Genomic DNA, 11,361 nt, shown 5'->3' with positions numbered 1-11,361 from the left:
ACCGATAAAGGTATTCAAGGTACCCTCCGCCACACACTGTTAGGTGGCTTGCGGAGTATGGATGTAGATGTAGATGTAGATATAGACCGTAGGACATGTGTAAGAACAAAGATGCAGTATTTGTAGATTTAGAAAATGTTTTTAACAATATTGACTGGAGGACACCGAAAAGAAATTAAAAACTGGGAATGAAAAGTTATCTATAACACCTGCATACACAAGACGGCAGTTATAAGAGTCGAAGGATATGAAAGGGAGGCTGTCATTGAGAAGAAGATGAGACAACCTTGTAGCCTATTTTTCTTGATATTCAATCTGCATGTTGAGATCAAGGGGTGATATAAACATTGTGTGTCTCTAATTGCAATCTATGGTACAATTGTTATTCAAATGTTTTCCAAGACGACACGAACGATATTTGTGTCTGCTCATCTCCTTAGCTATAGTTAGACGAATATGTAGCTGAACATCGACAGCTCTCTTAGTCAGCCCAAGCTTATCATTCCAGCATAGGTTAATGATCGATATTAGATCGTTATGTCTGGCACTAATTTCGATGATTGCTGATGAGGTTTGGTAGTCTCCTTTCGATGATAGGAGAAAATTCCTTTGTAAATAATTCAGCAGGTCTATGCCATGATGAAACGGAGCTATGCAACAGGATAACGGTGATATGTTATTTATCGTAATCTACCAACAGTTTTCATTACTTTTTTCATCTGTGTTTTATCTGGAGAATCCTGTGAAGAAGCAATGTGTGTGTGTGTGTGTGTTCAGATACCGCATGTGGGAGCAAACGTCATGGGGCTCGTTGTCCGAGGCAGGCGAGTGGAGTGGCATGACAGGTGACCTGACCCGTGGAGTGGCCGATGCTGCTGTCGCTAGCTTCACGCAGACCACCATTCGCAATCAGCATGTGGACTTCACCATGCCACTCATCCGTACCAGGTACAGAAAGCTTTCTGTCTTCACATCTTCTTATTTTAAAAAGTACATCAGCAGCGGAGGGCTGGCCTATGCCACCACTGCCAGCTTCATATATTTGAAAAACATAACCAGAATGTAGATTTCAGCACATCGCTCATACGCACTAAAGTTTACATGCCAAAACATGTTACACTTCAGTCTCTCTCACCCTCAACAACATGATAGGACGGAAATGTTAGTGGAAAACTGCCCAACCCCACCTTTGTCAGTTTGTTTAATTGCCTATCACAACCAGCATGCAGATTTCGTCTAGCCTCTCATCTGCACCAGGTACATATGCAAGTCCAGGTAGCTTTCTAGCTTTAGACTTCGTCCCTCAGCAGTACACTATGAGAGCAACGTGAATGCACAGCTGTCTGACGCCACCATTACCATTTTCACATATTGCCATGTACAACATACCCAGAGACATCACCACTAGGTTCATCTGTACTAGTGCATATACGCAGATGACTTCCTTGCTTTCAGGGTCTTTCCTCCTAGAAGATACACCATGCCTACAACAAGATTCTAGGGTTGACTAATACCAACACTGTGAACGTCCAGTTATGACCACTCACGACCAGCACGTATACTTCACCACATCCCTAATCTGCACCAGATGGGCCCTGCATACGCTATCCCAGGCATCTTTCTGGTATCCAGGCTCTCTTCCCTTAAAAAATACATAATGGCGACAAAATGAATGGAGGACTGCCTATGTCAGCATCGCAAATCTTATATTCAGGATGTTGCAAATCTTTAGGTTCAAAATTATACACACAGGAGAGGACAGAAAACTGATAATTTTAAGACAACGAACCAGTGAAAATTTGAGGTGATACTAGGTTTGAATGGAAAGTGCCTGTGAGGTATGTGTTTGCAAACTGTTTGCGCTTCTGCATCGTCATTCGAGTTGCTACCTTGAAAAACAAAGCACATAAGTCTGTGATGAGTACACAGTTTTTGTCCTATGGGGTAGTAGGAAGGGACTGAAGTTTGTAAAGCCAGTAGAAGATGAAGTGGAAGGAAGGAAGATTAAAGTTTGATGATTAGAGATGGAGTGCAAATAGGGACTAGGAATGGATGGGTGAAGGAATTGCCCTGTACTTTCCAATGAATCAGTCTGACATTTGCTCTAAGCATTTACAGAAACCACAGATAAATTACACTCCTGGAAATGGAAAAAAGAACACATTGACACCGGTGTGTCAGACCCACCATACTTGCTCCGGACACTGCGAGAGGGCTGTACAAGCAATGATCACACGCACGGCACAGCGGACACACCAGGAACCGCGGTGTTGGCCGTCGAATGGCGCTAGCTGCGCAGCATTTGTGCACCGCCGCCGTCAGTGTCAGCCAGTTTGCCGTGGCATACGGAGCTCCATCGCAGTCTTTAACACTGGTAGCATGCCGCGACAGCGTGGACGTGAACCGTATGTGCAGTTGACGGACTTTGGGCGAGGGCGTACAGTGGGCATGCGGGAGGCCGGGTGGACGTACCGCCGAACTGCTCAACACGTGGGGCGTGAGGTCTCCACAGTACATCGATGTTGTCGCCAGTGGTCGGCGGAAGGTGCACGTGCCCGTCGACCTGGGACCGGACCGCAGCGACACACGGATGCACGCCAAGACCGTAGGATCCTACGCAGTGCCGTAGGGGACCGCACCGCCACTTCCCAGCAAATTAGGGACACTGTTGCTCCTGGGGTATCGGCGAGGACCATTCGCAACCGTCTCCATGAAGCTGGGCTACGGTCCCGCACACCGTTAGGCCGTCTTCCGCTCACGCCCCAACATCGTGCAGCCCGCCTCCAGGGGTGTCGCGACAGGCGTGAATGGAGGGGCGAATGGAGACGTGTCGTCTTCAGCGATGAGAGTCGCTTCTGCCTTGGTGCCAATGATGGTCGTATGCGTGTTTGGCGCCGTGCAGGTGAGCGCCACAATCAGGACTGCATACGACCGAGGCACACAGGGCCAACACCCGGCATCATGGTGTGGGGAGCGATCTCCTACACTGGCCGTACACCACTGGTGATCGTCGAGGGGACACTGAATAGTGCACGGTACATCCAAACCGTTATCGAACCCATCGTTCTACCATTCCTAGACCGGCAAGGGAACTTGCTGTTCCAACAGGACAATGCACGTCCGCATGTATCCCGTGCCACCCAACGTGCTCTAGAAGGTGTAAGTCAACTACCCTGGCCAGCAAGATCTCCGGATCTGTCCCCCATTGAGCATGTTTGGGACTGGATGAAGCGTCGTCTCACGCGGTCTGCACGTCCAGCACGAACGCTGGTCCAACTGAGGCGCCAGGTGGAAATGGCATGGCAAGCCGTTCCACAGGACTACATCCAGCATCTCTACGATAGTCTCCATTGGAGAATAGCAGCCTGCATTGCTGCGAAAGGTGGATATACACTGTACTAGTGCCGACATTGTGCATGCTCTGTTGCCTGTATCTATGTGCCTGTGGTTCTGTCAGTGTGATCATGTGATGTATCTGACCCCAGGAATGTGTCAATAAAGTTTCCCCTTCCTGGGACAATGAATTCACGGTGTTCTTATTTCAATTTCCAGAAGTGTATATCTGGATGACCACATGGGTATTAGAACCACCGTTTACATGAATGTGTGTCTGGCGTCTTACACGCCATTGTAGTGCACGCATTTGGGGCTAGCTGTCGTCACCCTGTATAGTTGCTATGAGCTCAAGCAGATGTTATAAGGCGTGAGATTTTCGTATCAACGATAAACTGAATTTTTATTGACGACCATTAATTCCTCAGCTCAAATTAACCAGCTAATGATCATCTGGTTGTACATAACTTTGATCGCAAAAATCAGGGACACAATGTATTTGACATGATCAAGCAGAAAGTGAGGTTCCCCACGCTGCTCATCTGCACCATACTCTAACTGAGACAGTTTTCTATTTTTCAGTCTCTCTCCCTCTCAACAATACGTCAAGACAGCAAGGTCAACAAAGGGCAAACCGAAGCTACCATCACTTGCTTCACATATTTACCATGCATCACCACAGTGCAGACTCGCCAACGCCGCTTACCTGCATCAGGTACACAGGCCACTCTCGACAGACTTAACTCTTTTAGCACATCATCGAAACTGTACACGAAAATTGTCAGAAATCTACTGTTTTTGTTGTTGTTGTGGTCTTCAGTCCTGAGACTGGTCTGATGCAGCTCTCCATGCTACTCTATCCTGTGCAAGCTTCTTCATCTCCCAGTGCCTACTGCAACCTACATCCTTCTGAATCTGCTTGGTGTATTCATCTCTTGGTCTCCCCCTACGATTTTTACCCTCCACGCTGCCCTCCAATACTAAATTGGTCATCCCTTGATGCCTCAGAACATGTCCTACCAACCGATCCCTTCTTCTGGTCAAGTTGTGCCACAAACTTCTCTTTTCCCCAATCCTATTCAATACTTCCTCATTAGTTATGTGATCTACCCATCTAATCTTCAGCATTCTTCTGTAGCACCACATTTCGAAAGCTTCTATTCTCTTCTTGTCTAAACTATTTATCGTCCATGTTTCACTTCCATACATGGCTACACTCCATACAAATACTTTCAGAAATGACTTCCTGACACTTAAATCTATACTCGATGTTAACAAATTTCTCTTCTTCAGAAACGCTTTCCTTGCCATTGCCAGTCTACATTTTATATCCTATCTACTTCGACCATCATCAGTTATTTTGCTCCCCAAATAGCAAAACTCCTTTACTACTTTAAGTGTCTCATTTCCTAATCTAATACCCTCAACATCACCCGACTTAATTCGACTACATTCCATTATCCTCGTTTTGCTTTTGTTGATGTTCATCTCATATCCTCCCTTCAAGACACCATCCATTCCGTTCAACTGCTCTTCCAAGTCCTTTGCTGTCTCTGACAGAATTACAATGTCATCGGCGAACCTTAAAGTTTTTATTTCTTCTCCATGGATTTTAATACCTACGCCGAATTTTTCTTTTGTTTCCTTTACTGCTTGCTCAATATACAGATTGAATAACATCGGGGAGAGGCTACAACCCTGTCTTACTCCCTTCCCAACCACTGCTTCCCTTTCATGTCCCTCGACTCTTATAACTGCCATCTGGTTTCTGTACAAATTGTAAATAGCCTTTCGCTACTATTTGTAAATCTGTTATAATGGTTTCGCCAACACGCCACCCTTATGATACTTAGAAACAATATAGGTTTCTCGACGAGTGTGTTTGGTTTGGACTACGGTGATAGCATGAACGAGTGAAAACTAGAAATATGTAGGTGAACCTGCTGGAAGCTCGTAAAAATACACAACAAACGAACGGTGTACCCGCCTTCTTAGCAGCAGGAACATGAGGTGCTCTGCCACTGACGGTCTGTCCACATGGAAGTCAATAGAACAGTTGGACGTGGTTATCCAAATGGAATCAACTCGGAAATCTACATTTTGAGCTAGAGCTGTTTTAGCATAACTTTACACATAAAATTCAAATCTGACATTATACCAAATGCGACTGCCTCATTATTAACATTTTCTAATGTTCTATCGGATTAATACTACAGGCCTCAACAGTTATTGATCCACCGTGCGTAGGGTGCCGAAATTGGAGTTGGTTTCTTACTGCTTATCTTAAATTTGACACCGGGGCTTGGTTATTGTGGTTCGTAGTTGGAAAGAGAGAAAATGAGGCAGCACTTATATCACTGAAATAACTACACTTCAGAATTTATGTTTGAACAATTTTTTTAATTCACAACGCCAGTGTAACAGCGGCAGAATGTGGAAGTAAATACAAAAATAGTTTAAACATTATATGAAATACAAACTATTTGATTATTTTTATACAGTTTGATGAAAGTAATTACTTCAACACTTAAGTTAACATTATTACTACTGTCGTTAATTACATAAATACGTTATGCCCATATGATTCTCTTACACATTGACATGTTTGAAAGCTACTACAAAGTGAAATTAATTTAGCATTAGTGCCATCAACATCATCCACAATTTCAGGGTCTGAAGTTTTTCATAAATCTCTTTGGAATCCCCTGGAATGAGGTGCATTGTCGATTTTATGTACTGCAATTTTGGCAGTGATGTTGCTTTAGCATTTGGCCGTAGAGGTACCAAGAATGCTGTTAGGTCTGGCGAAGACTTTGGGAGGCCTACAGTACGTCTCTGAATATTTAGTTCAACGAAATTCTCTTCGAAGTTGTCGTTCATGAACACTGAATAAGATTTCTTCTTTGTTATTCGTATTTGTAAGTTCCAGCGAATTAACTTTGTTGTTGTGTCTCATGATTTCTGTTGACTGTTTTTTTTTTTTTCTAACGGTGAAGTACTCCAAAAGTTTTCCTTTGCCATCTTACGGATTTGCAGATAGTGTTTTTTTCTGACCTGTTGCATGACAGTGATGTAATCTTCTGTAGTATACGGCCTTTGTTGCATTTTTAGTGCACTTTATGTATCATCAAGGTCGCTTCATTCGGTAAGAATGAATGACCAGAAATAGAAATCCTATGGTAATCGTTTTAAGGGTAGCGTGTTCCTGTAGAGCAGTCTTCAACATTTTTGTGTTTCTGTTCTGCTCTCCACAAGAACCAGACCACAAAATCAGTGACTTAATTTGTTCAGTAACATTGCTAAGAATGTGTTTCCTTAGACGAGATCATTCTTCTTGAGCTCCATGACCAGCAACTCCTTCAATCCGCACATAACAGTGACCTTCGTTATTTTTTCCTGTATGGATTCCGTAGTTATACAACTAGAGTAGCCGTTTTGGTTCCACATTGCAAATCACTGCCACGTGGATACAGCAACTGGTAGTTGCTCCAGACCTCTCTACAGAGCATCATGTTATGGGATGGAGTTGGTTCTGTTTTGCTTGACATACTGCACACATTCCATCACAGTTTGCAATACAGAACCGGCAATCTGTAAAATGGTAGTTGGTTCCCAATTGTATAACTACGTCCAATTGAGGCCAGGCAGACGTTACGGCCAGTGTGCGCACATTAACAGAATACAGTTAAACTTCCGTGCAGATGGTAAACGAGAGAGGTGAGATAACGTCACTGGCTGTATCAATCTATGTTAACATATTTGTAGAAATAATGTGCGTAATTATAAATTCACGTTGGTGTTAGAAGTAATATTCCTCATTTATTGTGGAGTTGGCCATCTATATGAAGGGCTTATTTCAGTAGTGGTACAAGTCCATTTTTGTTCATTTTGGGATACAGAGTCCTAAAGTTAAATGAGCGCTGAAAAATCTGCAGTTGAGATACCAGAAATATTCAAGCATATGGCTTCTTGCTAGAGATGAACCTTTCTTTCTGTTTGTTTGGATAATTAATTTCAGAAGCATTATAGGCAGAAAAGTGGAGGTAATGGACTTGTACCACTATTGAAATAAGCCCGTCATATGGTCTAAAGACTATCCACCTCTATACGGTATGGTGTGTGGCGCTTCAAGAGCTTCAAGAGCTTCAAGATATTAGGAAGAAGTGCATTGAGTTATGTATACGGGAAGAGAATCGAAAAGATTGCATATATAAGTACTTTACTAACTATGAGAATAATTCCTGCTGAAGTCAGTGGCGACTCGTAACCACAAATTTGCAGCTATTCCGCAAACGGCGCGGATCCATATCTACTGGAACCTTTATGCTTCCACTGCAGTAGATTTTACCCCCGTCAACTTTCACTGTTAATTACGATACAGCCTGTGCACACCTAATGCCAGTTGCAGACATAGCCAATATTTGCAGACGTCAGGCACTGCTCCTTGAGCTGGGATACAGCATTTTCATACTGTTTTATTCGTTGATAAGGTATTGTGCGAAACGTTCAAGATGTCTTAAAAGATCCACAGGTTTAACAGATAATTCACTGAATCTAGAAGCCGTAGCTAGGTTACGCGGCCACTGTAAGCGTTTCAGCCGGAATATTTGCTTTCTGTTCTGCAGAACATTGCAATAGCCACAATGCTGCCCCACTGTGAATGCTATTCTTGAAAACGAGGTGAGTTGTCTGACAGCTGGAAATCGCCATGGCTACTACCACACGACAAAGAAGCTGCCGCGAATGGGTGTGTTGACGGAGCTCCCGAAAGTCATATAGCAGAAATATCAAAGCTACCTCAAGTACTGCCACCTCCTAAGGGTTGTGTTTCTTCTATAGTAAGTACGGGACCGATCACCACTCGTCTACTTGAGTGAGACGAGCATGTCAGTGGTAGGGCTAGGCACCCTGTACAGAGGAGGCTCGGACCAGAGAGAACTCAGGGTGCTATACCAACACCCGTAACTTACAAGTTTGAGGCGCTGTCTTTCACTGAAGCCGAAACTGAGCCAGCAGCGCTCACTTCACCTGTTGACGAGGCAAACGCAAAGACGAGGCAAACGTAAAAGGACAGGAGTCTATTAGCAGTTGGTAGTTCGAACGTACGGTGAATAACGATAGCCCCTAGGGAGACGGCAGCAAGGGATAGAAAGGAGCACCATGTCACTCAGTGTGGATGCGTGGTGGCCTCATTCGGCATGTTGAAAAGGCTATTACGGCAGCCATAGAGAGAACAGCGTGCGTTCAACTGATAGATTGTATCTTACATGACAAATGATGACTGTCATTTGGGCCCCATGGACATATTTCGATCATTTCAATGTCTGGCAAAGACGCTTGAGAATACTGGCCTTGGTGAGGGAGTTTCAACGAAGCTCACAGTGTTAGTTGTTGTTTTTGGGGAAGGAGACCAGACAGCGTGGTCATCGGTCTCATCGGATTAGGGAAGGATGGGGAAGGAAGTCGGCCGTGCCCTTTCAGAGGAACCATCCCGGCATTTGCCTGGAATGATTTAGGGAAATCACGGAAAACCCAAATCAGGATGGCCGGACGCGGGATTGAACCGTCGTCCTCCCGAATGCGAGTCCAGTGTCTAACCACTGCGCCACCTCGCTCGGTGAAGCTCACAGTGTGCAGTACTGTCCCTGGAACACATCGTGGCCCCCTGTTTGTGAGTCGAGTAAAAGTCTTTGACCAGAGACTGCGAAGATTCTGTGAAACGCTATTCTGTGACTTCCCAGACTTGCACCTTAGTTCTGAGAACAGTAGAGGCCCCCTAAATTGGTCAGATGTGCATTGCAAATCGGAGGCTGCTACCCAGGTAACTGACTGTGAGGGGTGTTCACGAGGGTTTTTTAGAATCGACGACTCTCCATTCAGTAATAACGACAGTTGTGGAAGACCCAAAAGTGTAAGTGTAAGATCCAAACGAATACCCCCACAGATGAGAGCATTAAAATCCTAGTAGTTAACTGCCGAAGTGTTCGCAAAAGAGTGCCAGAGTTTGAAGCACTCCTAAAAAGCAAGGAAGCTCATATATTACTAGATACTGAAAATTGGTTAGAATCTGAAGTTGAGAGCAGTGAAATTTTTGGTGAAAATTTAAGTGTATACCGAAAGGCTATAAACAACACACTAAAATCCATCGAGATAGAAATTCAAGTCGCATGCGAGATCGTTTGGGCAAGACTCAGTATCAGGGGTGGGCATAAAATTGTAACGAGCCATTCTGTCAACCACCAGACTCAACTCCAGATGTAACCAAAAACTTAAAGAGGAACTAGGCTCACTTATATGTAATTATCAGAGGATACTTTAATCATCGAACAATCAGTTGGGAAAATTACAGTAGGTAAGTGGTGGACGTGACAAGAAATCATGTGAAATATTACTGAATGCCTTCTCTGGAAAGTATTTAGAACAGAGAGATCGGAATGCCATTCATGTGGAAATATATTAGATCTAATGGCAACAAATAGATCAGGCTTTCTTGAGGATGTCAACACTGAAACTGGTATGAGTCACCAAGAGACAGTTGTAGCAACAATGACTTCTAAAGTACAAAGGGCAGCTAAAACAAGTAGAAAGATTTATATGTTCAGTAAACTATATAAAAAGCAGTATTGTCATATCTCAATGAGGAACTTGAAATTGTTAGCACAGTACAGGAGCATGTAGAGGAACTATGGCTCAAGTTTTAAAGAATACTTTACCACGCATGGGATTAGTACGTACCCAGTACAACAGTTCGTGATGGGAGGAACCCTCCATGGTACACCGTCACAGGAAGGAAAGTGCTAAAGAAACAGGGACTACTGCATAATAGGTGTAAACCAAAGCATAGGGCCGTAGACAGGAAGATGACGAATGAAACGTGTTTGGCTGTCAAGACACCAATGCGTGAATCCTTCTACGATTACCGTAGCAGAATACTGTCAAATGATCTATCACAAAAAAACAAATTCTGGTCATATGGAAAGGCTGTTAGTGGCTCCAAGGTTAGTGTCCAGTCACTCGCAGATGGGACAGGAATTGAAACCGAAGGCAATGCTATGCATCAAGATAGAAAGGGAATGAGAGAGGAAAAATTTTTCTACATCCCTACAGTCCGACATTTTGCAAGCACGCGGAAGTATCAACACGAGACAGCCGCTAGGCGTAAATATTTCGACACGGTTAGTCGCTCACCAAGAGTACGACACTTCTGCGTAAGACTGCGAGCGAGCTCAGTGGAAAAGTGTAAGACAAGTGCAGACCAATATGCTCCCGTACTGTCGTAACGATATGTAAGACACACCACGTAGGTCGCAAGAACACCTATCAGGGGTTTGACGAAGCAATTATGATACTGCAACTAACTGATTAAGCCAGTACAGCAAAACCGAAGACCACTGACGACTCATAATGAACGATACCGATTGGGTCATCACAAATGACGTCGTATGGCAAAACCACTCCTCAGCGCCATAAATACTCCCCCCACTGGGCTATAGGGAGTCGATCACTAGGCTCGATGGCATTCATGTTGTAGGCATTCGATTCTCTGATTATTATATTGTAATATCTTATGTGAGACTGTTCCAGTAGAGTGCTTAAAAATCATTCGTGCGACCCATTCTAGAATATTGTTCAAGTGTGTGAGACTTGTACCAAATAGGGCTAATTAGGGGCATAAAAAAGGGCAGAGCGAATGGTCACAGATTTGTTTGACCTGTGGGAGAGTATCACAGATATGTTGAAGAAACTAAACTGACAGGCTCTTGAACATAGACGTAAATTACCCCGAGAAAGCCTGCTTACAAAGTTTCAAGAACTGGCGTTAAACGACTGTAGGAACATACCACATTCCCCTACGTATCACTCCCGTAGGAATCGTCAGGACAAGATTAGATTAATTACAGTACACACGGGGCATTTGAACAATCATTCCTCCTGCGCTCCATACATGAATGGAATGGGGAAAAGCCCTAATAACAGGCACAATGTCACGAACCGTCTGCCACGTGCGTCACAGTGGTTAGCAGAGTA

The 11,361-nt window shown here is 44.1% G+C and overlaps 1 protein-coding gene across 1 annotated transcript in view; it reads left to right on the top strand.

Annotated features, from left to right (window-relative positions):
* Nucleotides 1–784: 784 nt before the first annotated feature.
* Nucleotides 785–11,361, top strand: part of LOC126184331 (glutamate receptor ionotropic, kainate glr-3-like) — a 94,008-nt gene continuing 83,431 nt past the window's right edge. The window contains exons 1-2 of the mRNA XM_049926706.1: nucleotides 785–948; nucleotides 3,916–4,048. Coding sequence (XP_049782663.1) covers nucleotides 785–948; nucleotides 3,916–4,048 — 297 coding nt within the window. The remainder of the gene's footprint in view (nucleotides 949–3,915; nucleotides 4,049–11,361) is intronic.

This window comes from Schistocerca cancellata, chromosome 4, assembly GCF_023864275.1.
Source record: "Schistocerca cancellata isolate TAMUIC-IGC-003103 chromosome 4, iqSchCanc2.1, whole genome shotgun sequence".
Taxonomy (NCBI): Eukaryota; Metazoa; Arthropoda; class Insecta; order Orthoptera; family Acrididae; genus Schistocerca; species Schistocerca cancellata.
The sequence above is the reverse complement of the archived record's forward strand: the minus strand, read 5'-3'. Positions and strand labels throughout refer to the sequence as shown.